This window comes from Seriola aureovittata, chromosome 11, assembly GCF_021018895.1.
Source record: "Seriola aureovittata isolate HTS-2021-v1 ecotype China chromosome 11, ASM2101889v1, whole genome shotgun sequence".
Taxonomy (NCBI): Eukaryota; Metazoa; Chordata; class Actinopteri; order Carangiformes; family Carangidae; genus Seriola; species Seriola aureovittata.
In genome coordinates, this window is record NC_079374.1 from 14,290,224 (window position 1) to 14,316,799 (window position 26,576).

Sequence of the window (26,576 nt, forward strand, 5' to 3'; positions counted from 1 at the left end):
TTCATACGACTTGCTAAGAGGGCTTTGAGTGTGTTGTGTGCTGTGCACTTGAAAACTTAAATGTACTCTAAAATGCTTTATTTTTAAGTGTGTTGTTGCACGTCATTGTCCAACAATGCACTGCACAAAGAAAACTGGGAAAAGTTCAAACAAAATATAAATTTAGCAATTTCGCTTCATCTTTGTGAAGCTTAAATGATAGTGATTGTCAGTACACATACTGCATCTGTTTTCAAAGTACATTGATTTCTTGTATGTTCCCTGCAAAAACCGTTTGCTCAACTGTGTTTAAGTACGTAAGTGTATAATGGAATTGGGGCTGAGCATAAGAGTAGTAAAATGTTTTAACTGAATAAAGCTCACTGCACAATATTGTGTCATCCATGGCTGCATGTGATGTATCGTACCGTAAATCGCGGTCCTCCTCTCCATGGGCATCGAGGTAAACAGAACCCCACAGGCAGAAACGATGTCCACGGATGATGATAATGACTGAGGCATTTATCAGTAGAAAGATGCCTGTAGCTGCGCCACAATGTTGGGAGTGCTACAAATGACAAGCATCAAATAAGCGTTGCAAAAAACTGACCATAACACTGTCAAAAAGCTGTAATCAGGGTGTGCGTGTTAAGTCAGTCATTTACATATACAGTCATAACAATATGGCTAATAACAATAAAACTTACCAAAACACATTCACAGATACCCTGCTGCTTGCAACACACGCCTTTCAGACAGACGAAGGCGCCACAAACAAGGCAGAGTGCAGGGTCTTTTGGCACCTTTTTGCAGGCAGTGCAGGCCTTCCTATGATAGTACTGGAAGATGATATTGTAGTTGTCAGGTAGCTGCAGAAGGCGAGGGGCTGCCCACTGAGGATCCTGGACAAGCAAAGTCTTCAGAGGAGAAGAAAGACACATTCAGGCCACAGCTTTATTGTGCACTACAAATTTTATCCTGACACTCTTCCCTGCTCCTCCCTCAACTCTCAGGCTCTTGATCATAAAACACACCAGCTTTAGTCTTCAAGAAAAATTATTTAACAAAAACCCTGAAATATATAATTGACTGTGCTTCCTTTTTTTACTTTTTTAAATAAGCAAAAGGGGGGAAACCTGACTTGTTGTAAGCCCACACTGAATAAATCCTCCTAGATCTCATGACTTTTTCATTCAGCTGTGTAAAAGATAATGCTGTATGTTAAGGATTCAATATAAATTTACATGCAAGACACTCCTAGATTTCACCAAATGATGTGTAACATCCAAGATCACTACAGTGCTGAATGATGAGGGTATAAGACACATGGTTAGTAGTGCAGTCACTCTCCTCAGAGACAGTCAGACAGCAACAGCTATGGACCTTGTCAATCAAGGTTGGAGCTAAATTCAAAGTGTCAATAGCAGTTTGGTTATATAAATCATTCACAGGACGTCAAATTCAAAATATGTGCTTTGAATTTTCATGCTGGTGTGAGAATGAAAGTCCAAGGCCATTAAAAAAAAACTCAACTTCTCATTTGACGATATGTTGATATCTTCTGGACAGTTAATCAATTCAAATCAATTTTAAGAACCTTAAATTTTGAATGACGACTATATACAATTTGTATATTGACTGAAATTCACAAACGTACCAATGATTGTTCAGCCTGCATCTGAGAGAGCCCTGTAACCTCAGCACACCACTGTGTCACCAAGTCAAAGGCGCTGACTGCCCACTCCAGACATGAGGCACTGTGCACGGTGTTGGAAGGCTGAGGGGCCGAGGGTAAGAGCCCCAAACACACAGCCAAGGACGAGAACTCCTCCTCTCCCTGAGAACACACAAAGAAGAAAAGAGAGCTGGTGAGTTCATACATCACATTCACAGTGTTAATGTTAAACTCATGTCTAACCTCATATAAGTGAGATGTGACCATTTTTACCGCAAGGGTACACAGCTAAATGTCGAAGCACATTTATGTTATAACATACCAAGCAGCCAGTTAGGTTGTCTCCATAGAGGTGATGCTGCAGGAGGCAGGAGAGGCGAAGGAAGGGCAGGCAGAACTGCTGAAGGCTAAACTCAATAGACTGTGGGGACCACACACTGGAGCTCAGCTGGAGAGGGAAACAACAGCAACACTTGATCAATAAAAAGCCAACAGCTCGCTGATAATACTGTGATGTATATCTCCCCTGGAGATTAGCCGAGATATTAGACCACCGTCTCTCAGGGTAATGGCCAACTTATTGTTTAACAGAAAATGAAAAAGAGCAGAAGAAAAAAAAAGGTTGAGGAAAGAGAGCAAGAGAGAGAGAGAGACCTCCCGTAGGCAATTATGTTCTGAAGTCCTTAAACAGTCATCTTAGTGTCTCACCATTGATGTTTCTTCAGTGTTCACCTTGTAGACGCTCCTGTCCTTAGAGAGGTCACTGATAACATGACTCAGGAGCGCTTCAAAAGACTTCTCAGCATTTGCTGCGTTCTGTAGCAGAAAAAGAAAAAGCAGAATTTCATAATATTGATGACATGAAATCAAACATTAAAAGGCCAAAATTTTTCCTTTAATATAGTCTAGTCTCTGTAGGTCGACAGACATAAGCTTCAATTTATCTAGTCCCACTTTTAGGTGAAACGAGAGGAGAACATTTAACAAAAGTACTTTTAGCTGGCTATAAAAAAAAAAAACAAACTCATCTATGTCTAGTCTTAAAAAGTCATCAACTATAAATATCATCAGTTGATAGGACAAGTATAGAAAAACTGGTACACCTGCAAAAAAAAAGGCATAAACATAAACTCCAACCAACAAAGCCATCACAAATATGAGGCTCCAACAGTCTAAGTTGGCAAAGTCAAGTGGGTATCTTTGTCCTGAAAGTCACGTGTAGATTTGTTACTAAAAAAAAAAAAAAAAAATAATAATCTAACTGAGCCATCACAAAACTCTCAGTGCAACATCATCATTTGGTTGCTGCATCCATGTACAGATGGGTGACAAATTAAAAAAAACCAACAACAACATGAAGTGTCTTAGGCCACCACAAGTCGCCAGAACAGCTTCAATGTAGCCCAGGTCTGGTGTTGTGCACATTGACATAAACGAACCACATCAGAGGTTTGAGATGACAGTAAGGATGTTTAACATGGCGGTCCAAATTCTCCCACAGGAGTTCAGTTGGGATAAAAAAAGACTGTGAAGGTATCAGCATATGATTCACATAATTTTTATTCTAATCAAATCATCCAGTGACCCCTCATACTCTGCATGGAAGCATCTACATTAATTATGTTTCTCCGCTCACTTATTCAGTGTCTTCTTGAATCTGCCACTTGTTTGAATGATTTCACAGATGGATACCGGATGTTTCTTGCAGGGGAACATGCGTTATAGCCTCAGTAAGACAATCTAATGACCCTTAACCAAGGACAAAAACACATCGAGACACAATAGTCCTGGCTTCATCAATCTAATGTCCGATTTCACGTGTATATGAAGGACACATGTCCCGATATACACCGACCAGCCACAAGATTAAAAACAAGTAACTGGTTTTAATCTAGTGGCTGATCAATGTAATAAAAAATTAAATAAAAAAAAAAATAAGAGAAGAGTTCATTCTGAACTATTATTAGTTATTTTTTAGTTTCAATTATTTTCCTTCATGGCTTTTAAGTAAAAAAATTAAACTATAAGCCACAACATTAAAACAAGTCACCTGTTTTAATGTTGGGGCTGATTGGTGGATAATTCAGATCAGAATTATTCACGTGTCTCGTCCTAGTTCACTGTAGAATATAAAGACTTATGCAGAATAAGCAGGGGACAGTAATTCTTTCCATACAGTATAACATCTGATAAGTGGTAGAGACGTTAGTGAATGTGTGTTCTGATAAAAATTCTAATGGTTTGGCTAGTATTTTATAAAGCTGCGAGCATTTATCAAGCTGAAGGTGGTAGAATATAAAACAGCAGTCGTATCTCGCCTGCTGTCGTTTGTCACAGATTTATAGGGAAAGAATTTCAAGTCCATGGATTTCCTTCCTCCAGGCTCTGATCTTTGCTACCCTTTTTTAACAACCTCTATTTAATTACAATGGAGTTCTACCAAATATGGATGTTTTCCTCATTGTGGGTTTGAAATCTATCTTAATGGCAGCTTGTGAATTCCTGCTCTACTGTTCATGACAGTGTAGTAGGAAGATACTGATCCAGGACTCCATTATGGATGGAAACACCCTAAAGGGGGAAGGTTTCAGTTATTTGTCTTTTGACATTCAAGCCAGCCACTCCCTAATACAGATTTAATAGACTGAAGATAGATTGCCAATTAATGCAACACTCAAGCAATCACACTTCCAGATAATGAAGATCGATACGGTCGACTGTGGAAAGCACATAAATGAAATTGGAAAGGGCTTAATTAATCTCAATACTTATATACAATGATTTACTGTGGTTGTGGAATTTGGTTCTATGGAACAATCATAAGAATCAACTGTTCCACAAGCAGCAGATACAAGAGGACTTTTGACATGCTTTGAAAATAATCCCTGGTAGGACTGAAACTGCACCAAGGGCAAAAAATAGTAACAGCATTTCAGAAACACTTATAGGTTTTATGTTGGCAGAAGTGCTGGGTCATTATCTTTATACTATGGACATCTTTTTTGGGACCAATTTCTATTTAAAGTATCGTGATTTAGTTTTAGACCTCTAGTAGTGCTATGGAGCAGTTTTACACAGACATGCATTGACTACAAAGGCCCATGAAGCAAAGTAAAAACCAACAAAAGCTTGAAATCAACTAGCAATAAGTACAAACCCAAAAATGAGAACAGAACAACTTAAGTAATGAACTTACAAATTAAATTACATCACTATCAGAGAGGTCACAACCTCAGTTGGTCCCATTTAAAACATTAAAGCCTCCGAGCATTCCAGATCAGGGATAAAAGGAAAGGAAAAAAGGCCTATGCTAGTATAATAGAAAATATAGAGTAAGTATAATTAGCACAAGCCTGTCATTACTGTAATGTGAGTTCCTTTTTACCTTCTTAAGTGCTCCAGATGTGCTCCAGGCCTGTCTTTCCTCTGGGCTGAACTTGTTTGACAGTGCAGCCAGAGCCTGGGTGAACTGCAGGTTGTACAGCATCTTCACCACGCAGCTAAAGTGTTCTACACAGGAAGAAATGGTGACACTGTGAGCATGTATTACTTTGAATAAAAAAAAAAAGATTACTCGCATAAAAAAAAAAATGCTAGTTGAGTGCGGTTGGCAGTTATTCACAGCGGCAATATATTTGGTTCCTCAGTTCTGCATAGAGAGTCTGACTGAACAGTGTGCAGGATAATTAGCAGATCATTTCAGGTGGAAAATACAATCTGAAAGATATGCAAGATTGGTACTGAAAAGAACAAAAGAGTGCCATTTGTTTTCTTTGAACAGCAAAGGGTTGCTGACAGCTCCAACGTCCTGGTCACTGACAAGTTTCAGTACACACAACTAAACAGCAGAATTCAAAAAAGGAGGTCATCCCTCTTAACCATCAAGTGCAAAAGACCCTTCATTGACCGATTATGCCTCTCCTTTTCTATTTCTCTTTTTAAAGATAGAGGTTTCGTAACCCCATTTATTATGCTTCGTGCATATCAATTAGGCCAATTACTGCTTCATTTATTTGCCTCTCTCATCGTGTTGTAATGAAAAATAAATAAAATCAAATTACTTATTACAATGATTAAATTAATGATTTGTTTTTGCTTTTTTAATTACATAAACATTATGTAACCTGTAGCAATGATGCAGCACTTTATTAAGGACTGAATCTGACAAACTAACAATGAATAAATTCTAAATTATGATTTATGAAAGTACAAACAATATCTATCACATTAAAGGTTTCAATCAGAAGCTACTCTTTCCAACTAATTCATCTTTACCATGCTCCAAAAGTCCTAATCGTCCCTGCCAGTAGTCAACCTAATTCAGTCATCAGTGAGGTGATCTGCCTGCTGCGACACTTCTCCCATTAAACATGACTGCAGGGTGTTGTGCAAGGTCTTTAGGTGGTCCTCCGCCCCCCCGCCCCCTCCACCTTTTGAGGACTACGATGGAGGAGGTGCAGCGACAAGCCACATATGAAGGGCACAGGAAGGAGGTGCAGCCCTCCCATCACCAGGGTCATGTGTGTCTGATCCTCGCAGCCAAACAGCAGCAACAGGAGCAAAGATAAGAGATGTGAAATGCTTCTTTCCTGCACTCAGCTCTGATTATGACTGATAATGGGGTTGTCCTTGCGGAGCAGCCACTGAGCAACTCCCTCCTTTCGTGCAGTGTCATGATGCAGACAGAGTAACTGTACCTTTTCGCAGAGGCTGTGGCATCGTTAGCACAAAGATAATCAGGAGGGACGGCACATCTCGAAACAGCATGGGCACCTCAGGTCTCTCTTCATCAAAGCTACTGCGAAACAAGCAAAAGAGTTTTCATTCATCAGAAGCTGCAGCAAAACAGCTATTGTGATTGCAGAAAAAAAAAAAAAGCCAAAAATAGTGCAAATAGTAAAAATAATTAATCGAAATTACATATCCATTATAAATATGGTAAATATTGGCCGTACCGTTTTTACATAAGCATTAAATTAAAGTAAACTGCCATCACATTAATTCTATGGTGTTGGTTTCATGAATAAGTTTCTGAACAAACCCCCATAACTTCTAGTAAAAGTCACAACATCAATCTTACTGGGTCGGACCTTGTAATATTTCTGTAACACTTTGAAAGTCTTAATGAAATGCTAATGTAAAAACCAGAGCAATAGAAGATTAAAGATGCACAAAAAGAAATTAAATATGTCTTGTTCCTCCTTCTAACATCACTGTAATAAATGTATTATCCCAATCATCATCTCTTATGCACAAGGAGACACATAAAAGACTAAGTTGAAAGAGGAGATTCTTGTCAGATCAGATTAGTCTGTAGAAATCATTTTTCAGACAAGTCAAGTGGTTAAAAAGTCACTCTCTATATTCTCAGTTCTCATTCATGCCAGCTGATGAATAAATGAATATCCAGATGCATCGGAGCTTCATTCAGGTGTCATTCAAATCAATAGGCAGCAGAATTTGCTATCTAACAAGTTAAATGATGAAGTTGATGAGAAAATGTTTTGAATTCACTGTAACTAGCACAGGTGAGCATCCCTCACGCTCATTTAAGGCTTCAACCACAGAACAAGAGTGATGCAGCTTGTGAGTGAACAGAAAAAAAACTCCTCTTCCTGCTATCATAATAACATTTTTAAGTCACCGCTGTTTTCTCTCCTTCTCCCCACTTCCTCTTGTGCCAGGTATCAAATATCATGCGAGCATTGCGACTCTCTCCCTAACTCTGCTGTCATCTCTGAAAAACAATAATGTCTCAATGTTTAAAAGCCATAACTTTAACAGCTCGATCAACACAGCACTGTCACATGTTGCATGTTTGACAAAGGTGTGAGAGCAAAGGTCTTGCTGTGTAAAGAGTTTCAAATTTGCTTAACAAATACATGGCTTGAAAAGGCCCATTCATTGTATTTCCAAACCAACTTCCTACAGCCCTAGTTACATATTCATATTGTGTGCCATCTCCATTTAAATATCTTCTGTTCTGTTGACAATTCAGCGTGGTTCAAATCTCCACTCTCCTCTTGAAAGGCCCCAGGGTTTTGAATGCGAGGAACTGCACTTAAAGAATAATACCTTCCATTACCAGAGCACTCACCAGTTAATTCTACTGTGCATCGGAGGATAGCCTCAGAGGACAGAGCGTTCAACCCTGCTAAGACCACTGCATACAAACTATACTTGCACAGGCTAAAATCTATATGCATTCCCCTACGGTTTATCTAATAAAAAAAAAAGACCAGAGCAATGTTTTGCATCCATCTAGGAACATCTCTCTCTGTCCTATTTAACTAGGCTAGATCAGGTTGACTGCCTAAGGGTGTCAATGACAGTGCTCCCTCCTGAAACCCTGACAAAGTATTTTTAAACAGCAAATGGCTCCTTTGAGAATACTGTATAGCTATGAGCACTTTAGTAGTAACAGGTCTAAAAGCTGTCTTACAACGCTAACAGGGAGGAAAGGTTGTCAAAGCTCATCTTGTATTGCTAAGTGCTGCAACTACATCTGACAACCAAAACCCATCTGCACATAAAACAGCATGTTCTGACGTACAGTAGTGATTCAAGACAGAAAAAGACAGCGTGTGAGGGGTAGAAACTATGTCTTTTGTGTTTTTTTTTTTTTTAAATGTGGGTTTCCGCTGAAGCTAGGTGGACAGCTGGGAGCTGAGATGGCGTGCTGGTATGGTGTTGGTGTGGTGCAGTTGTTCTCAGTACAGTGAATTTGAAAGGGTCGTTTTGCTCTCTGTGGAGTGCCCGGTAATTTGCCAGATGCAGCAATTATTGGTATCTATGGAAACCACGCATGTTCCCTTTTCTGTTTTTAGCTTGTCTTTGTGTGGAGGAAAAGCTGTTGGGGGCAGGAGGAAATGGTGGCGTTTAAGGAGAGGACAAAGTGGTGCTTTGATTGCATGTTTATGAGAGGGAGGAAAAGTGGGAGAAAAAGTGATGGGGGGGGTATGTGCAGCGTATGAACAGATTTATAGATTTACTGTTTGCAAAGGTACTTAGGAGAGAAAGTCACTCACTCTGCCTCTTTGCTTTGTGTAATCTGAGTCAGCTTAGTCCAGGGGTTGTAGGCTGAATCGATGCTGTACAGACGCATGTGCATAGCCAGCACATGGAACAGCTGATCTGAAAGGTGGGGAAAAACAAAACACACATCATTGTTATGTTCCAACAAGCCCTCACAGGAACAAAACCAGCAAGTGTCTGTTTATCTCAGTGTCCATTGTCACACCCCACCAGCAGCCAGCGTAGATCAAATGATGAAAGCAGTTGACTTGAACCAACTGCAGGCTAATGGTTTGTCTCGGATAAAACCAGGCCAGGCCAGATGGATGCATGGTAGCGCTTGATAGCCTCGAGCAAGTATTTGGTCAGGTCACACCTGTTAGTTGTGAAACTAATGGAACATGAAGAGAGACCCACTGTGCACACACCATCTCTCGTGTACACACTAGCTTTAATAGCAGGACAGTTCAAAGCCTCTAAAGTCTTTGTCTAGAGCAAACCTGTTACAAGTACAAAAATGCATGACATTACACCAAACCTCAACATGTGTAAAAGACAAGAGGCTGGCCTACTCATTTCAGATGTAACAGTAATATTCCAAAGTGAAGAATGTCTGTGTCTTTCTTATTGGTCCAGGAATAAATCAACCCACTTTTATTAACTGTGAACTCGATCCAAGTCATCTCAAAGCCAGAAATTAAAACTGCATCAGAGCAATAGATTTTAATCACATATGAACCCTATTTGGAACCAGTGTGACTAAACCAATCTGTTCCATTTACTCTCATCTTTAGGTGAATGCAAGAACCTTCTGTACAACCCAAACCTTTTCCAATGAGCAACACTAATCATATTTGATTTTGTTTTACAGGGAATTATGATACTGTAATGCAGCAAAGTGCTTCCAATAATCAGCTCTGCAATTTGACTTGTGTGTGAACTATCAATACGCAGAGCAACACTGCCCTCCACAGGTTAACATAGACACAGCATTAAGAAAGCAAGGTGTCTGTGCCAGCCGTCGGTTGCATCCCATTTGTTTTCTCTGTGGCTTGTTTCCTCTCTGCCCTCACTACGCCTCATCTCTTACAAGGAATTAACCTGGGAGAGGCAAGGAACGGGAGGGAGGAAGGTAAATGTGAAATAGAAGAGAGATGAATAAAATTTGGGCTGTAATTTCCTGCTACAGTTATAAAAGTCCAAAATCTATATCGACGGAAGAGACTGAATTCAAGCTTCAGGTCCAACATCTGATCACACAGCTGTTTGTCTTGTCAAGCCAATTTAAAAGTGAAACAGCGTAATTTCATGTGAGATGATTAAAGTACTTTAGTTTATTTGGGAGGAGGATCTTATTCAGCATGTTATTCTGCTTCCTGCACTACCAAGACAATTGTAAGACACTGTGGCACAAAAGGAAAAGAGGAGCCAGTGAAACAAAAGAAGCATTTCTAGGCTAATGGGATGTTTCCTGTGTGCCAGAGAAGTTTAACTGTCCTCAACTATGAGATGAGCTTCACCAGCAAATGGCTGCTCTGAGGACTATTTACCTGGTTCCTGAAAGCTGACACTGCAAACGACTCTTTATTCGGTCTGATCCACCTGACTGAACAACCTGCCTGCATGGAAGCAACTCTCACTTTGGTTTAATATATCAATCTGTGTTCTCTGCTCCTACATGTAACAAGGCGAGATGATCACAGACCGTAAAACACTGTGTACCCTTTGATATTTTTATATTACCAACATTTTCAATGGTCCCCATTTACTGTCTAGAAATTTTACTGTCTACATGTAAAAATCACACCAAACACAAAAAATGATGGGTGTCAAATAAACCGAAAACAGCTGTCAACACTCACCAAGTTCTGCAAGTCTGCACAACAGAGGTCAATGTGATTTGCCTTTAAACTCCCTGTACAGTAGCAGTCACACAGTCCCAAAGATTAATTCAAATATTTGCAGTTAAATAAACCAAGGACATGCTATTCTGAGGCTGGACTCTCTAGAGTCGATTTAGCTCATTTCAAGGGAACTGCAGGCAGCTTGCCTCCGTGGTCCATCGTACCCTCATCAGTTGAAGAGACCAAGTGCCTACTGGGGAACCAGCTTAGGAACCCCATGGGCTCTCACAGTTAGCACACGTCTGCCGTTTTCCTTCAGATCCATTTCCCTAAGAAGAACGAACACTAATGTACTGCAACTGAGTAAATTTGGCTGTCAGCATGGCTACATGGTTAATGTAGCTCAAAAATGGCAAACCTCCAGTGTTAACACTTTCTTCAGCCACTCAAGGATGACAGGCCATTTCACTGCAGCAGCCACAACTTTGATAGAATAATTAAACAAACAGAAAATGGGATGTAGTCTGAACAACATACTTCACTTCATATATACAATCTATTGCACTATCCCTTACCTTCATCCACAAACATTTGAACAATTAATTAAAACTGTAGATTTTTTCAACAGAATAAATGTTGGTAGTGGTTGATGTCAACTAAAGATCACAGCTTTCATCCTCACCTAGACACACGTCCTTGTCACTTGTGACACAATCAACTAAAACAGCACTTGACCCATTTGTCAGCTTCACCTGCGACAGCATCTGTCCTTGCCCGCCATTGATAATCGCCCCTTAGTTTTTTTTTTTTTTTTTTTTAATGGTTCACTGCTGGAACATGGATGAATAGATTTGATCTCAAGTCAGACACCTTATTACAGCCATCTGCATTAAAACATGGTAAACCACCATTTTATTAAAAAAAAAGAAAGAAAAAGACCCAGTGAAAACACAGCAGGTCACTGAAAACCCACAGACAGTGCATGGTTAGAAATGGTTCAGCTCTTACTTTGCACCTTACTTTCTATTGGATTATAGACAAAACATATGTGAATACCACAGGGAATTGGTCACTCGGTCTACTAAATGTCTTTCCTTTGTAATTTTATTGTTGTTACGGAAAGACACCGTCAGCACTGGATGCTGTTCATTCTAATGTTGCATGTTCTGCAAGGATGTGTGACTACAGAAGTGTTTTTTAAATACACATGAGAGAAATAATATTAGGCCAAAGGCATTCCAACAGAGTAGATCAGACTCAACATACTGCATATTAGTTGAATAGAAATTCTAACATATATAAAAGATGGGGTGGTCTGGGGGTAAGTACTTACTGAGACATGAGCGTTTGGCAGCTGCACTGGCTCCTCCAGAACACAAGTTTCCTCCCCGATGTACAAGCTCCAACTCCAGGTTGGTCCTGAGGAGACAGAGCACGTGAACATACGAATCACACACATTACACACATATAGACATATCAACCCTACGAAAACATTTTCACTCTCACTTCAAAGAGGCAAAAGGTCCTGATTATATTTATATGGCACATTTTATTATCAGTAAAGTTCATATATTTTAGATTAAACTTCAAGATCAAACAATAAATGCACAACCTTCTCATGTACCACCATGCTGTATGTCTGGTCTCACCAGTGTACTGAATAGAAGACCCCACCTCTGGCTTACTCAATAGTGCCGTCCTGGCTCAGTTATACCATCACTTACATCACAGTCAGAGCAATTTTAAACTCTAGCTTTTCATTGGTTAAAATCACATTAGGTGTTACTATTAGTGCACACACGGTATAACGCACATTGTACCTGCACATTAATGTACAGTGAGTGGGACTGCTGGCCAAAGAACAAGTAAGAGGCAGCAATCGAGGGTTTTTGGAAAATGGTTATTCAGCAATATTTCATGTATCTATTGAAATTATAAAGGTGTGAATTACATGGAAAAATTTGCTTTGGTATTTTTTTTTTTAGCAAATGTTTATTCATTTATTTAAAATTTTACTGTTGTAATAAAGCAATATCTATAATGGATTACTTTCATTGTACCACAAGTGCTACCTTTGTATACTCTGAGGATCTAATGATAGCGAGTGTAGTAGGCTCTACAGATTGTAAAGCCCCTAGAAGCGAATTTGTGATTTGTGATATTGATTTGACTTATTGTCTCTGAAGGAAAGCCAGCACTAAGGTCCTTGCTAGGCTTTGCAGGTTACATAGGATGAGTCACCGACATAAAAATCATAAATTTTGGGTGCGTAGCCTGCCTCTATTACCAGTTTGATTAGGAAGATGAAAGATGCTGCCTAGTCAAGCCATTTGCCATTCAATACGCCTGTTTTGCAGCAGCAGTTCCGTATCAAATAAATGACAGCTTTCCAAGACTGATTTCGCACAAGCTGGACCATTAGCATAAAAGCTGTTCCAACCACAGTTCACACATAATCCCCAATGTGCATATCCAAACACATTTTACTCCTGAATCTTAATTCTCCGATACCAAAACAGTGAAAAAAAAATAAACTAAAACCTTTAACAAAGTACATAGATGGTGAAAACAGATAGGAATTACTAAAATAAGACTGATCTTAGCCCGTTTTCATCCTGCCACTGGCCATTTCTTTCTATGGGCTGGGAAGGTGGGGGCAAATCCTTGGGTTTCCTGGGAGAAAAAGCAATTTCACATAGATAATGCAGCCACGGTGAAGCTCCATCTGGCTTTTGCTGATAAGAGCGCCCCTGTGACAGAGGAATTTTCCACTCCTCAGGCAATTTGCGTTGTTCATTGAACTTCAGAGAGCCAACAGGCACCCAGACGTACTCAGGGGATCTTTCTGTTCAGGGTGGAGGGCTGAGGGAATCACAGCATTGGGTGGGCAAAAGGTCTGAATGGTTACTCTCTAGGAAGGGCAGAGTTTTTAGAATGGGAGTGGTGTGGAGTTAGAGACCCCAAGGTGAACTGGGGGCCAGTCATTTTTCGTACCTGTGACCAATCTGTTGAGGAGATACAAATACCTCAGAAACGGACCATGCAATTTTTTTCTCCAAGATGATATTTCTGGTCTATTCGCCAAAGGATGGGTGGATGTGACATATAATTAAGATTCCTGGGCAAAATTAAACTGGGACATCGCAGTTGCATCATATGTGTCTTAGATGGCTAGTTCACCCAAAGAAGAAGAACTGCAACTAGGCAACTAAGCAAGCTTGAGAAAGACCACCTGAAATTCAGTCACAAAAGCTGTCATAAATCCATACTCAGTCACACCCAATAAGTGAAGCTAAAGCAAAACTCGACACAACTTTATTGTGGCCTAAAGTGACAAAGCTGCTGATGCTGCTTTAAAAAAGGCCCGTTCTTGCTACCAATTCCAGGACCAATACAACAGCTTAATGAGAAATATGAAGAAAACAAATCAAACACCTTCACAGCTCTCTGAACAACCTAGAAAAAAGGCAAAGTAATCCATATACTTGGTACAAGTACTATACAACAACTGCAGTATTGAATTTCAGTTCCAGTTCAAGGATCCTTTCAGGAGTAAAAAACTTACAAAGTAAGACTCTTACACTGAAGATAGGACACTACTGTCTGTTTTCTGTTATTCAAGATGAGGAACTGGCCAAGTCAAGTGGAACAGCATGGAACAGTGTGTGCATGTGTGTAAAAATGTTTGTGGTGGTGCAGAGAGAAGACCTCCAAGTTTGAGCGTTGTAGACTTAGAGGTCAGTAGCCACACAGAATCGCTTAGAGATAACCCAATACAACTGAGTCATTGCTTGTAACTCTGACAACAGATGCACACACGTACACAACTAGGTGCATGAACCTTCTTGTTGAATGCCAATTTTTCCACATTTACGGATCAACATGGAGCCCATCTGCAGTAGTTGTGGGATGAGCTAGAAGGACACCAATTTATACGTATATACTTGCATGTGACCATTTGTTTTATCAACCCATCTACCCCCTTATCCAGATCTGGATCACGCCAGCAGCAGGTTAAATAAGGCAGCCAAAACGCTCTTTTACCCAGCTACATTCTCCAGCTCCTCCTGTGGGATCCTGAGAAAGTCCAAGAACAAAGAGGATATAAGGTTTCTCCTGGGTGATATGGGCTTGTCCCACTGTCACCTCCCAGTTGGATGTGCCCAGAACATCTCCACATAGATGTCCAGGAGGCATCTGAGCAGATGCTCGACCAACATCAACCTTCTCCTTTTAACGTATAGAGGCTGCAGTTCTACTCTGGGTACTTTAGCTCAACACTGAGCTAAGACACCACGTAAGGAATCAGCCAAAGCCCACACACAAATCAGTGTCATTAATGTGTCTCACATGTCATGATCATAGGCAAGGGCTGGAGTATAGATCAACTGATAAATCAAGAACTTCTGCTTCAGGCTTTGTTACCGCTTCACAACAGTCTGTACCAATCTGTCGAGAAAAACTTAAACTCCTTCTCATGGGGCAGAAGTATGATAGTGAACCCTCCCTTATATAACCCCCTGCCATACTGTAGCGTTTCCCAGGAAACCTAAGCAGTGTGATACCGCCACATAGACGAGGTGGCGGTTCTCAATTTATCAGTCACAATTATCCCTGTATTCCCTGCACTTCTGCATAAATCTTCTTCATTAGAAATGAAGAAGATTTATAGAATGAATGAATGGAGATTAAACGCACAAGCACAACCCCAAGAATAAGGGTTTGTGAATAGTATATAGTATAGAATTTACATAATCAGTGCTAGGGTGGGTTCTATTAGCTGAGCCCCATCTAATCACTGTGTGACTCTGCTCTTACCTTGCCACCGAGTACATGAAGAGGAAATCGTTGTCAGGGGAGCCAGGGTTCTTGCCGTAGTCCATGTATTTCTTCTGAGTGGTGTTCTTGATGTCTTTGATAACCAACTCCATCTCTTTACTTAAGTTGGACTCCGTCTTTAAAAAATAAGAACAAAATGAAGTCAAAATTTTTCTAGAATGAACTTTGGGAAGCTAACCTGAGGTAAGAAATCATAGCTTTTCGATCAGATCAATAACTCCACAAACCTGTACAAGATGAAAAAAATGAGAGAAAATTACAGTTATGTCCACAACCTCCCTGTAAGGTCAAAGTTTTTAGATGAAGGCATTTACAATAATCTCAATGATCCAGTCTGTATGTTTGTAATTAGTGAGTATGTCTGTAACATACTCACTAATTACACTACTCACCTGTCTGTTATCAGCTAACAGTAAACTGAGACAATGGGACTGATCACAGTTGACCTTTATTGGAATTTCTTTTTCTATCCTTTATAGGCAGTTTAGACTGGAGTTTGGAATAATTGATACAATGATTTTATAACATCAATAGTTAAAATTTCCCAGCTATTTGTCACACAAAGACAGTGTAACACAGGAGCATACAATCATAGAAAACATCCAGTTCTAACTTTTACTAAAGTTTTCTGAAAACTGCTTTTCATGCGTGTCCCTTTGCAAACAGATATCTTAAATTTGCTTGGCTCAACTGTTCCTTTGTGCACGGTCTTTTTCTCCACTTCACTGTACTCATGCAGGACAAAGTTGCTATAACCCATCTGAGTTCAAACTTCTGACTTTCAAACACCTTAAGGGTATGTAAGAATCAATATGCAATGTAATGGTTCATCAAAGAAAGGATGATTCCAATATATGCAATATAGATGAGCTCGTAGTTATTATCCCTTTTAATAAAAGTTCCCTGCAATTGTATGAAAAGTCTGTCTTTTGCAAGAAAAATAAAAACAGCATAAAGTATTGTGCCAAACATGAGAGCTATACGATACATTCTAATTTTAAAATGACATCCCTCCCTATATCTCATACGATCAGAAAAAAACTGTACCACTGGATCACTGACACTCAAAGAATGGCAGGTGCTTGATGAAACAGGAGCTTGTTTCTGAATTCCTGAGGGAATTAACCATCCTGTTTCCATCTGCATCAGTAGTCAACACCCCCCTATGATTTGGCATAAGCTGATTGTTTGTACTAATGATAATCACTGTCTATGTTACCACCGGCCCCTAATGAGTTGACTGTGTTTAAAAAGCACAGCTGTGTAAGGCAAACAGGCTGCCTTCAGTAATAAATGCCTGACTTTATTGTAAAACTTACAGGGAAAAGGCCAAGTTTCTCCTGAAGATCTTCTACCTCCTTTACCAGCACACACATCTTCTTGTTTGTGGGTGTGTGCCAGGCACCAGCCTCTGTGGACCGCCCGGGGCGACAGGGAAGGACACTATTGGCAAACTGTCGACAGAGTGGGCATGTAAATTCACCCTTGTCGACAGAGAAACCCTGGAGGACCTGGTCATTCTGAAAAAACAAACAAAAAAAAGACACATGAGACACATTTGACCTATGCAATCTAAACTCAAAACTTGAAAGAAAAAGAATAACATTCAGGACTGCGCCTCCCAGGGATCCAAAATCTTAAGTCCATACTGCATCTACACTAGGAATATATCTCAAAATGGTGGCTCTAGGCCTCCATATTTGTATTATATATATAATATTCACCTGACTAATAACTTAAATGATTAAATAACTGCTGACAAAATTGTTATTGATTGGTATTGAATTTTCTGTCGACTTACTCATCATTTTACAAGGTCCAAGCTTTCTCTTACCCTCAGAGACTCCATGTATGACTTGTGGCAATCTATATGCAGAGTGTGTCCACAGGTCTGGACGTAGACGCCCCCATCCCAACCTATTGACACAGACTGCAGACAAGAACTCTGTAGAATTCAAAAGAGAAAAATCACATCCATTAGAGTATGCAAATAGGTCTTCAAACATTCAACCTCCTGCACCTTTTGTTTATTTTGTGGTGCTGATGAATTAATAGTTTTTTCTTTTTATGTCTGGATTAACAAACTACACTAAACACCACACAACAAAGTGAAAATAAATCAGCTTATGTGATTCTGCTATGTATTATGAGGTATTTAACTAACTAGACTACAAAGTAAATACACAGCACTGTATTTGGTTATAACCAAGTCAGTGTAGTGTAAACACTGTTGGTTCGACTAGGTTTCATAGGTTTATTTTTGAGTGATTTCAGTTCTTACTTTGCCGACACGCATGTAAACTCAGTGTCAAGAAATTCATAGACAGGATGAGAGCTCTATAATTTGAGCTGCCGAAGCTGTCAATTTACACACACAAATCCATATCCCTCATAGCGATCTAAGCACGTTCAGCCTTTTCTCTCTCTGGTGTAAAGCTGGTAATATTTTCTGCAATACACCCACATCTTTGAAGAACCGTTGCATGAGTGTCAGCCTGACATCATGAGCCACTCCACACGTGTCTGCAGGGTAGATGTGCTCTTCATCGCTCGTCGGTAGCTTCTTAGCCTCTTTGCTTTTGCAGCGATGCCCAAGCACTGAAAGACAATCGAAGAAGTCAGCGATGAATGATGATGAATCTGTCTAACTTATTCAGTGTTTACATGAAAAAAAATCAAGGATTGTGATCAGAAGTTTCACAGTACAAGGGCTGCAATTTACAATTCATTACAATATTCATTAATCCATTGATTTTTGTTCTCCCTTTTTTTGATTAATCATTAAGATTTCAAAACAATCTTGGAAAACAGCAAATAATGCCCAGCATAATTTATCAAATTAATGCAACTCACCAGCAAAAACCCAAAGATAATCAATTTACAATGATTTCAAACAGAGGCAACTAATTCTCCCAAAGCAAAAGCTGTGCAGCTGAATCGAGACACATTTTGGAATTTTTGCTTGATTAAGAACTTAAAAACGATTAACTGATTATCAATATAAATGGCAATTAATTTTCTATCGATTGACTAATTAATTAATTCACTAATCATCTCAGCCAAGTAAAGTATGCTTTGTTGTTACCATCCAGCAGCTAAATTTACATGTTTATGCTTTTCATATCACAATGCAAAACAATTCATTTACAACAATAACATCACAACAGAACAATGTAAAGCTTTATATGATAATGGTTCCTGGTTGACAGAACAGACGATGTAATTAATGGACCCGCTGTTGGTCATCGGTGGTAGATTTTGAGGTCAGACTCTTCTGAACCGTTTTACAATGTGACTAATTATTAATCAAAACTGCCATTTAAGGATGACAGTGAGTGATCCTCCCTGTCCACAAAAATGGAAAAGAAATTACCTCTTACAACAGAAGGCCCCATGTACCAAGTGAGCAGGGATCAACATGAATGATAAATGACCCAATTAAAGCAACGGTTAAACTGCCTAATAAAAGTCTGATTCCCAATATGGTGGATCAAAGGGGCAATGAATAGCTGTTTTTGGCCTGATTGCCAATAAAGGAATAGAAAATGAATGTTTATGAAGGACTCCTCCTGTTAATTTGACCCGGCCGGGCTCCACACTGCCAGTTATTTATAATTGATCAACAAAACCAAGGATGATGAGGAGGATGGTGGGAAGTGCAGTACCCGAGGATGCCTGGAGTAGAACTACTAGGCCAGTGGGTCGGTCCTCTGTGGAGGGTCCACTCTGGCCACAGATCACACAGTCATAAAGAACCTCAGACTCCATCACTTCAGATGCTCCTAGGTCCATTGCTGCCTCCGTGTCAGGGGATTCTGTCGCAAAAAAAAGAAGGAAAACCTTAAATCTAAATTTGCAAAAGCTTAATACTTTAGTAAATACTTTCATTGAAAATATAGCGCAACAGTGATAATATAAAATGATAATATAAACATAAAAATATAACAATGGGATGCACTATAACAGCTAAAGCCAAAATATCTTATAGATACTTAAAGAAAATTCAGTGAAGTTTTATTTTTTCTGTTCAGTAACATTTGGCATTTTATTCTCGTTATACAAAATTGGTTCATTTTCAGTTATTTCTGAACCCTTTCTGAATTATGTATTTCAAATTCAGGGGTGCAAATAATTTTGACCAGGAGACCAGAGTCTAAGAACATGCTTCTGACTATGATCTTTTGCAGTATTCAAAAATTCCTATGTATTGCTTCCTTACAGCAGTTAAAGAGGAATGTGGACAGACAGCCAAAATGGAAGTTGAGCAGTGAAGTATGTAATGTCCATATATCAATACTGAGGACACAAGTAAATTCACTCTTTGCTTTCCCCCATCTGCATGATTGGCATAACACTAGAAATTAATTACTGATGTGAAATTAGTTTTAAATGTTAAGAACTGTGTTCAATTTGAGCAGTAAGTATTGTGGAGAAATGTCAACCTGTGTTGGAAATTGATTTATTGCTTTTTGGAAGAGTATGTTCTCAGGAGAGGTCACTGTGTTCCTGGGGAAATGAAAGCTGTTTGTATTAGATGTCAACACTACAGCTTTAGCCCCAGGCCGTCCCAGTACACAGAGCCACCAATGTGTGCGCATGCTCACACAAACACACACATACAAGGTAACACGGCAAGGACACAAACTGTTGGCGTGCTGCTGCTTTATGCTTCCTACAGCATAAATTTGTGATTCCTCTTTTAAGTATTGTATGCACGTACACCAGTGTCCAGGTAAGACACAAAATATGCAAATATAAACATAAGAACAGAGGTTTCTACTATTGTGAATATAATTCCAAGGTTTTTAAGTGAACTTTGTTTTATTCTGTGACAAAAACTGATTTCAAGGGGCGTTGTATGGCTTAGTTGGTTGAGCATCCGCCCCATATACAGAGGCTAAGGTCCTCGCTGCAGTCGGCCCCGGTTCGAGTCTTGCATCGGACAAGCCCTTTGCTGCATGTCATTCCCCCTCTCTCTGCCTCCCCATTTCCTGTTTCCCTAAACTGCTCTATCAATAAAGGCACAAAAAGCCCCAAAAAATAACTTTAAAAAAAAAAAAAAAACTGATTTCACAACTGACTTCAAGACCAAACAGCAAGTTCAGCACATTGCCAACTTTTATTTTGCAGGAAAATTAAAATAGATATCTACAAACACCCTACACTGCATTCACTTGGTTGATTGATCTTTCAATCCCATTTAAATTTTACTTCACTACAGGTGATGCAATGCCAGCAGAAAGCTTGAAGTAAAGCAACTAAAGTTACTGCTCAGTAAGAAGCGTGCAGACAGAGGTCAGACTACATTCATGCCGGAATAGTTCATCTGATCACAGCAGCCATTATTCATTCACTAACCATGCTGTGTCAGGGTGGGCCCTGGGAGTCCAGCCCACTATTAGTGCTTTGATCCTATGTGCCCTCAGCCAGCAGCCACCCACACTCCCACAGGAGCACTCTCCTCTCAGTTTCTCCTAACAGGCCTGCAGAAACCACTAGTACGCACTTGGCCCACTGTCACCTTGCCCCGGTGTAAAAGCAATAGTAACGATAGGTTTATTTCAGCCAACAGCGCTTTTCTGTAAGGGCTACAGTAGCAAGATGTCCTTCAAAGAAAAAGTGTTAATTTGTGTTGTGTGCTTTTATAAAGGTCGCATACTCCACTGTCAGAGCAAACCCAGTTTGCGCATTCTACCAGACTGGTTGTTGTAGCTGTACACAGTACAGCAGTGGCGAATCAGTTCTTGTTTAAGCAATTAATATCCAGAACAGTGCTCAGAACAAATTGTTGATTTCCATTCTACATTTTAAGTCAGTACTGTTTGTTTATACAAAGAAGGAGCTCTATGGTAACTAATAGATTGCCCAAAGAAATGTGCTTATTTTAGAGAAATTAAACTGATAATAAAAAATTTACTAAAATGCCAGCCCCTGGAAAAAAAACAAGCACTCACAGTTTGTGGCCATACTAAAACAATGCATATTGTAAAGCACACTAAACTAGAATGAAAAGAGAAGTTTAGGTGCACTTGTTAAGCACCTCCGCCACACACCTCACCTTAGGCATGTGTTAGCCAATAACTCAAAAAAATACATTCAACACATGCATTTACCACATGTAGACTGGATAATGCACTTTGATTTACAACTATGTTACAGTAAATATACAACACACAAGTAAAGATTGTTTTAGCACGTGTGTCGTACTGTTGCTGCTGCTTTTCTGCTCATGCAGAGTATCCTGCCATGACAGGAGGCAAACTCTTTACAAACAGAAATTGGGCAGTGGCTCCTGCAAATGATGTGTTAGTAATTTAAAGTTGTAAGACTAGAGCAAAGAAAAGAAGGTGCGCTGGCCTTTTCTTACCAACATCCATAGCTGTTTCCATGAAACTCTTCTGCCTGGAGGCAAATTCAGCAAGCAGTTTCTGCTGTCTCTCTCTAGCCCTTTGACGTCTGAAAGAAAGAACGAGTGAAATACTATTAAATGAATGTGCAGTAATGTGAATAGCAAACCAGTTTTCAACTGAATTCAAAACCAAATGAAAACTACATTTGTCTATGTAACTATAATATTACATTATATTGACTTTTAAAAGACTTAATTTTATCCAATACTGAAAAAAAAGGTGAAAGTAGGGTGAAAATAGAGATTTCGTACAAGTTTCTAGCAACCATTTGCTCCATCAAGATAATTAATTACTTCCATTTCCACTTCACAAATGCAGAACAGTGTCCTGGTATTAAGCATGTCGGTTGTGCAGGGCATGTGTCCCCTGATCATCCTCAGCATGTGCAACAGATTCTTCAATGTAGCAGGGGATACTGTTACATTATGTACCAGGTGTCTGATTTCAACAAAGCTGTGTTGTGAAAGTTGGAAAATGGGCTTTATTAAACTAATATGGTGGGCTGAGCCCCACTCTGCAGACTTACAGGGCAAGAGCTGACTGCAAATTAAGTCCCTAATAAGAGGACATAAATAAATGTAGACAGGAGCGTCACAGCTCAATAATTTTCACTGATGGCTTCAGGGGTGCCGACAACCAGCCTGAGGAATGGGCAGCAGCTTCTCACTTCTCACTGCCACTGACCGCACTGCTGCCTGACTGTTGCCATGGAAACCTAGTTTGTGTGAATGGGACTAGATTCTACCCTTATCTTTGTCTGTGGGGTGAAGCCAACCCCAAAAGTAGGCCGTTCTCAAATGGTTATAGCCCATTCCATCATCAGAGGATGTACAGAGTTAATGGTACCACATATGAGTGTGTAGGTTATTTTTCCAAAAAAAATGGTAAGTAGACATTTGATATCTTCTGAAATTGATTAGAACCTTGAAAATGTAGCTAACAAAGAGCCTTAATTGGCTGCTGCTTTGGTCACGTGTCTTGTGTATCTTGCCACTCTGCACATCCAATGCCCCATGGTGATTTCTACAGCAGTTTAAATTATATAATGTGAAAGGCTGAGACAATCAGGTCAGTGATTAATTATAACCCTTTGATTCACATTCATTTTGACTCAAGCCCCTTCTTTGCAGCGGATATATAAAGAAAAAACAAGTATGACTGGATACACATCCTGTACGTGTCCTTGCACACATGACTTGCAATTAAACTGTAATACAGTAATACAATTATTGTAGTCTCACAAACAAAATTAAAGATTATGTCTTGATTATACATTAGAATAATGCACATGGTGATATACCTTCCTGTTCAAATTGCTGCATGAACACAATATGAATACGCAACCAGAGACCAAGGTTATAATATGAATATGCAAAATGGAGCTGTACAAATCAATTGTAGATTACACTACCTTTCTTCTTTATCCATGGCTTTCTTGTCAGTGGGACTGTTCTTCTTTGGTGGCACCGGAGGACACACCTTTCCACAAATGTCCTGGATGCTACGCTTAATTTGGCAGCTGCGTGTGGCTGCCTTGGTGAGGATGCGCTCAATGGATGTAATGCCATCTCCATGAGCGTGACGGGTTGTGTCCATATCCTCGAGCCAGGATGCCGACAGAGAGTTCTGCTTGGACGACAACTTCTGGTGGAGCTTGATGAGGAGGGACAGCATGCTTTCTCGGATCTCCAGGATCTCTGTCACCAGCTGGGGGTGTGTGCCTGGTGGGACCCAGCGTGTTGAGGAGCTCTTGGGCCTGACAACCTGGGTGGCTTCAGTGTTGCTGCGGTTGATTATCTCCTGGAACTTCCTCCTGCGCTCCGCCACAAGGCTGAACACCTGAGCTTCACGGAGGTTCTAGGAAAGCATTGAACATATACATTTATTTACATAGAGTAATTCTTTTGTGGACATTTTTATATGAAAACACCGCATAACACCATGAGAACACAGATTTGTTTTTATATGGGTGATATAAGCCTGGGTGTGTTAATGACTTGTTCTATGATTTAAGCTACAAGAACCCACTTAACACATATGATGCATAAATACAGTCACAAACATATAAACTCATTTTACAACACTTGATACATATCAAGTATCAAGCCCACACCGTATCAACACAATATGCAAACAAAGAGAAAAGAAAAACTTTGTGACCAACATCCTATCAAATTCCACCTTTATCTGGGCGCTTTGGCAGACCTGTCTTTAAGCACAAACATCATCTCTTAAAATGATATCACTAATAGTCTGATGGACTTTGATGGATTAGAGAGGTTCTTCATTACCATAGTGAGACAGGGACAATGCATATAAAAGTCAAATTAAATGTCCATTATAAAATTTCAGCTGACATCTCACGAATACCTTTGCTGATAATGCTCAGAACAACCAGATTCCTGGAAAAATTCTAATCATTCTGACGTAAAAACACACAAGCCATCTGAAAGATTGTCCTGACCTGACCTGACAAAAAAGGACCAGAGCTGCACTGTTAAATAAACATACATCATATTGCCCAGTCAAGGCAACATCAATCATACTGACATGCAGTTAAAAAGCGTTTACTCAAACCTGCATTACACACGTAATTAGTTTCAGCAGTCAAGAGGGAGGGGAACTGCTGAAGCATGACATTATACACACGCCATAACAAACCAAGGCAGACCCTCCTTTGAAAAGCACAAAACAAACACGTGCACAGAAATTCTTTCATAACAAAGATAGAATAGACAAATGCAGCTGCTGGTGGCAATCGGGTCCAGACAACTACCTCTCTCCAATTCCCTGAAAGACGCCTGGAATTCTGTGGAGTGAGTACAGCAAAGTGAGCAACAATAATAATGACGATATGAAAGAGGAACATGACGGTACTAAACAAACAATATAAGATCATAAATAAAGCCTATGCATGGCAGGGCTGAGCTCAAAGAAAATATGAAAAAACAATGTCATACAAGTCCAATATAAGTCTTTCAAGGTTGTTGTGACCCTACACTTTGTCAACAACACTTAAACACCCTAAATTTTTGTGCCAGACTATTTCTTAGCTGGGAGCCAATGACAGGATTGTGTCTGTGGCTGCTCTCCATTTGGCTGTGCCAGCGTGACGCTTGTTACATAGTGGAAAGGGCAGAGAAATGGATGTTGAATGAAGTGAAGGTGGCAGGTAACTCAATCTTTCCAGTGCTTTTAATGGCAGACATTATAGTGCCTTTTCTAATCAAGTGAAAAATGTCTATAAATATATATTGTTTACAACCATGTTGGTGTTAATTTGTTTATTTGCCACACAGAGCTACTGATTTAAGTGGGCTTAAGCGACACGTGCCATGTTATGTGCCTAATTGTGAAAACCACACCCAGCTGTCACTGTGCTGGTTCATTAGCTGGTGGAGGACAAAAAGATACAAAACAAAACTGTCAGCACACAGGCCTGGCATGCCCTCCGCTTATCAAGTGTTTACGGCTAATCTTTAAGCAGTTGATCGCCTACTAATACCATCCAGCAAATGCACTGCAACATTGGCCCACGGAGTGTGTTTTTGGACACTTCATGATTGATTCAAGTCCAATAATCACTGCCCCTTTGAGCTTGGGTCTCTTGAAAAAAAATATCTGGGCTTGAGCTCTGAGATGCTCAGCTTTCTTCCCCAGCCAGTCACACTGCAATGTAGTTAATGGTAATTCAGCTCAACCTTTAGCAGAGCAACATTTTACCTGGCCATAAGAGGACGCTTCGGTGCTGGTGCTAGGAGGTGCCTCTCTCTTCACTTCAGGGGCCGTCTCAGGAACCCGAACCCTCACGAAGTTGATGACATGGTGCAGATTGGAGAGGAGGTTGGTGCCAGGGAACCAGCTGTCATGGCAGTGCTCCTCAATGCAAGGCTCCTGGAAGCATAAGATACACATTTTGTAGGACGCTGGTTTGCAGTCTACACAGTGACAAGACTGGCTGCAACTCACAGGCCCCATATCTCACCTCATCCTCCTTGTTGTCTTGAACTTGATTGTCCAAGCCCAGCTCAATCAGGTACAGCACCATGCACAGAACATGCTCAGACATGTTCTGGTGATCCATCCATATCTAGAACATATTGAACTATTAGTTTAAACTGAAAAACATGGAAAACCCTCTGCAAGTTTATCACCATTTTTCATTTGATAAAAAACAGTTTGAACTATAATGATACAGACGGATATGACACTCCTCACTACTGATACCAATTATATCAACATTGTTGCAGTTAAACGACTTATCACCTGTCACTGCCTTTCTATTTTCATTTCTACATTATGCAAATCTACACAATGAGATCTGCTCATATTGTGCTGCACCTGCATTTTTTCAGTCCTGTAATGTACCAATATCTTGTAACATGTCAGCACCAATTAATTGCCAAGTCAATTACTTGACCAATTACACCAATTAAAATGGCAAACAGAAACACTTCTGATTTAGCTAAAGGAGTAAACTGAGATGCAAGGGCAGCATGAATAGTTGTTGAAAGGCTCACCTTGTAAAGGAGAGTGAATATCACAATGTGCAGTGTCTTGCAGTGCAACAGCTTGATTAGGCCTTTGTAACACGGGTGCAGAGGCGTCCTCTCTTTGTAAGGTGGCCATGGGTTGCCGGTGTGAATGCCAGACTGCTTCAAACTAGAAGAATCATCATCAACAATAAAAGAAAATATAAGAGAAGAATTAGCAATTACCACACCATAAGAATGTTTGCTAGCTTACATGCAACAGAAGGTTGAATATCCACATAAAGTAAAACAATAAGCGAAACAACAGTTTGACAAAGTGAC

The 26,576-nt window shown here is 39.9% G+C and overlaps 1 protein-coding gene across 3 annotated transcripts in view; it reads right to left on the minus strand.

Annotated features, from left to right (window-relative positions):
* The window catches only part of ubr3 (ubiquitin protein ligase E3 component n-recognin 3), a 40,780-nt gene that overhangs the window by 2,066 nt on the left and 12,138 nt on the right, over nt 1-26,576 (minus strand). The window contains exons 20-39 of one of the 3 annotated variants that reach the window (XM_056389220.1): nt 26,283-26,424; nt 25,748-25,852; nt 25,486-25,656; nt 24,539-24,571; nt 23,174-23,619; nt 21,720-21,808; nt 19,018-19,167; nt 17,817-17,950; nt 17,187-17,297; nt 16,672-16,872; nt 15,332-15,468; nt 11,846-11,931; nt 8,683-8,788; nt 6,352-6,449; nt 5,040-5,164; nt 2,363-2,470; nt 1,977-2,102; nt 1,637-1,816; nt 687-896; nt 408-547 (exon numbers count right to left, since the gene is read on the minus strand). In XM_056389220.1, coding sequence (XP_056245195.1) covers nt 408-547; nt 687-896; nt 1,637-1,816; nt 1,977-2,102; nt 2,363-2,470; nt 5,040-5,164; nt 6,352-6,449; nt 8,683-8,788; nt 11,846-11,931; nt 15,332-15,468; nt 16,672-16,872; nt 17,187-17,297; nt 17,817-17,950; nt 19,018-19,167; nt 21,720-21,808; nt 23,174-23,619; nt 24,539-24,571; nt 25,486-25,656; nt 25,748-25,852; nt 26,283-26,424 — 2,898 coding nt within the window. Of the gene's footprint in view, nt 1-407; nt 548-686; nt 897-1,636; nt 1,817-1,976; nt 2,103-2,362; nt 2,471-5,039; nt 5,165-6,351; nt 6,453-8,682; nt 8,789-11,845; nt 11,932-15,331; nt 15,469-16,671; nt 16,873-17,186; nt 17,298-17,816; nt 17,951-19,017; nt 19,168-21,719; nt 21,809-23,173; nt 23,620-24,538; nt 24,572-25,485; nt 25,657-25,747; nt 25,853-26,282; nt 26,425-26,576 lie in introns of all 3 variants that reach the window. The other 2 variants (XM_056389219.1, XM_056389221.1) reach the window with 2 other exon arrangements.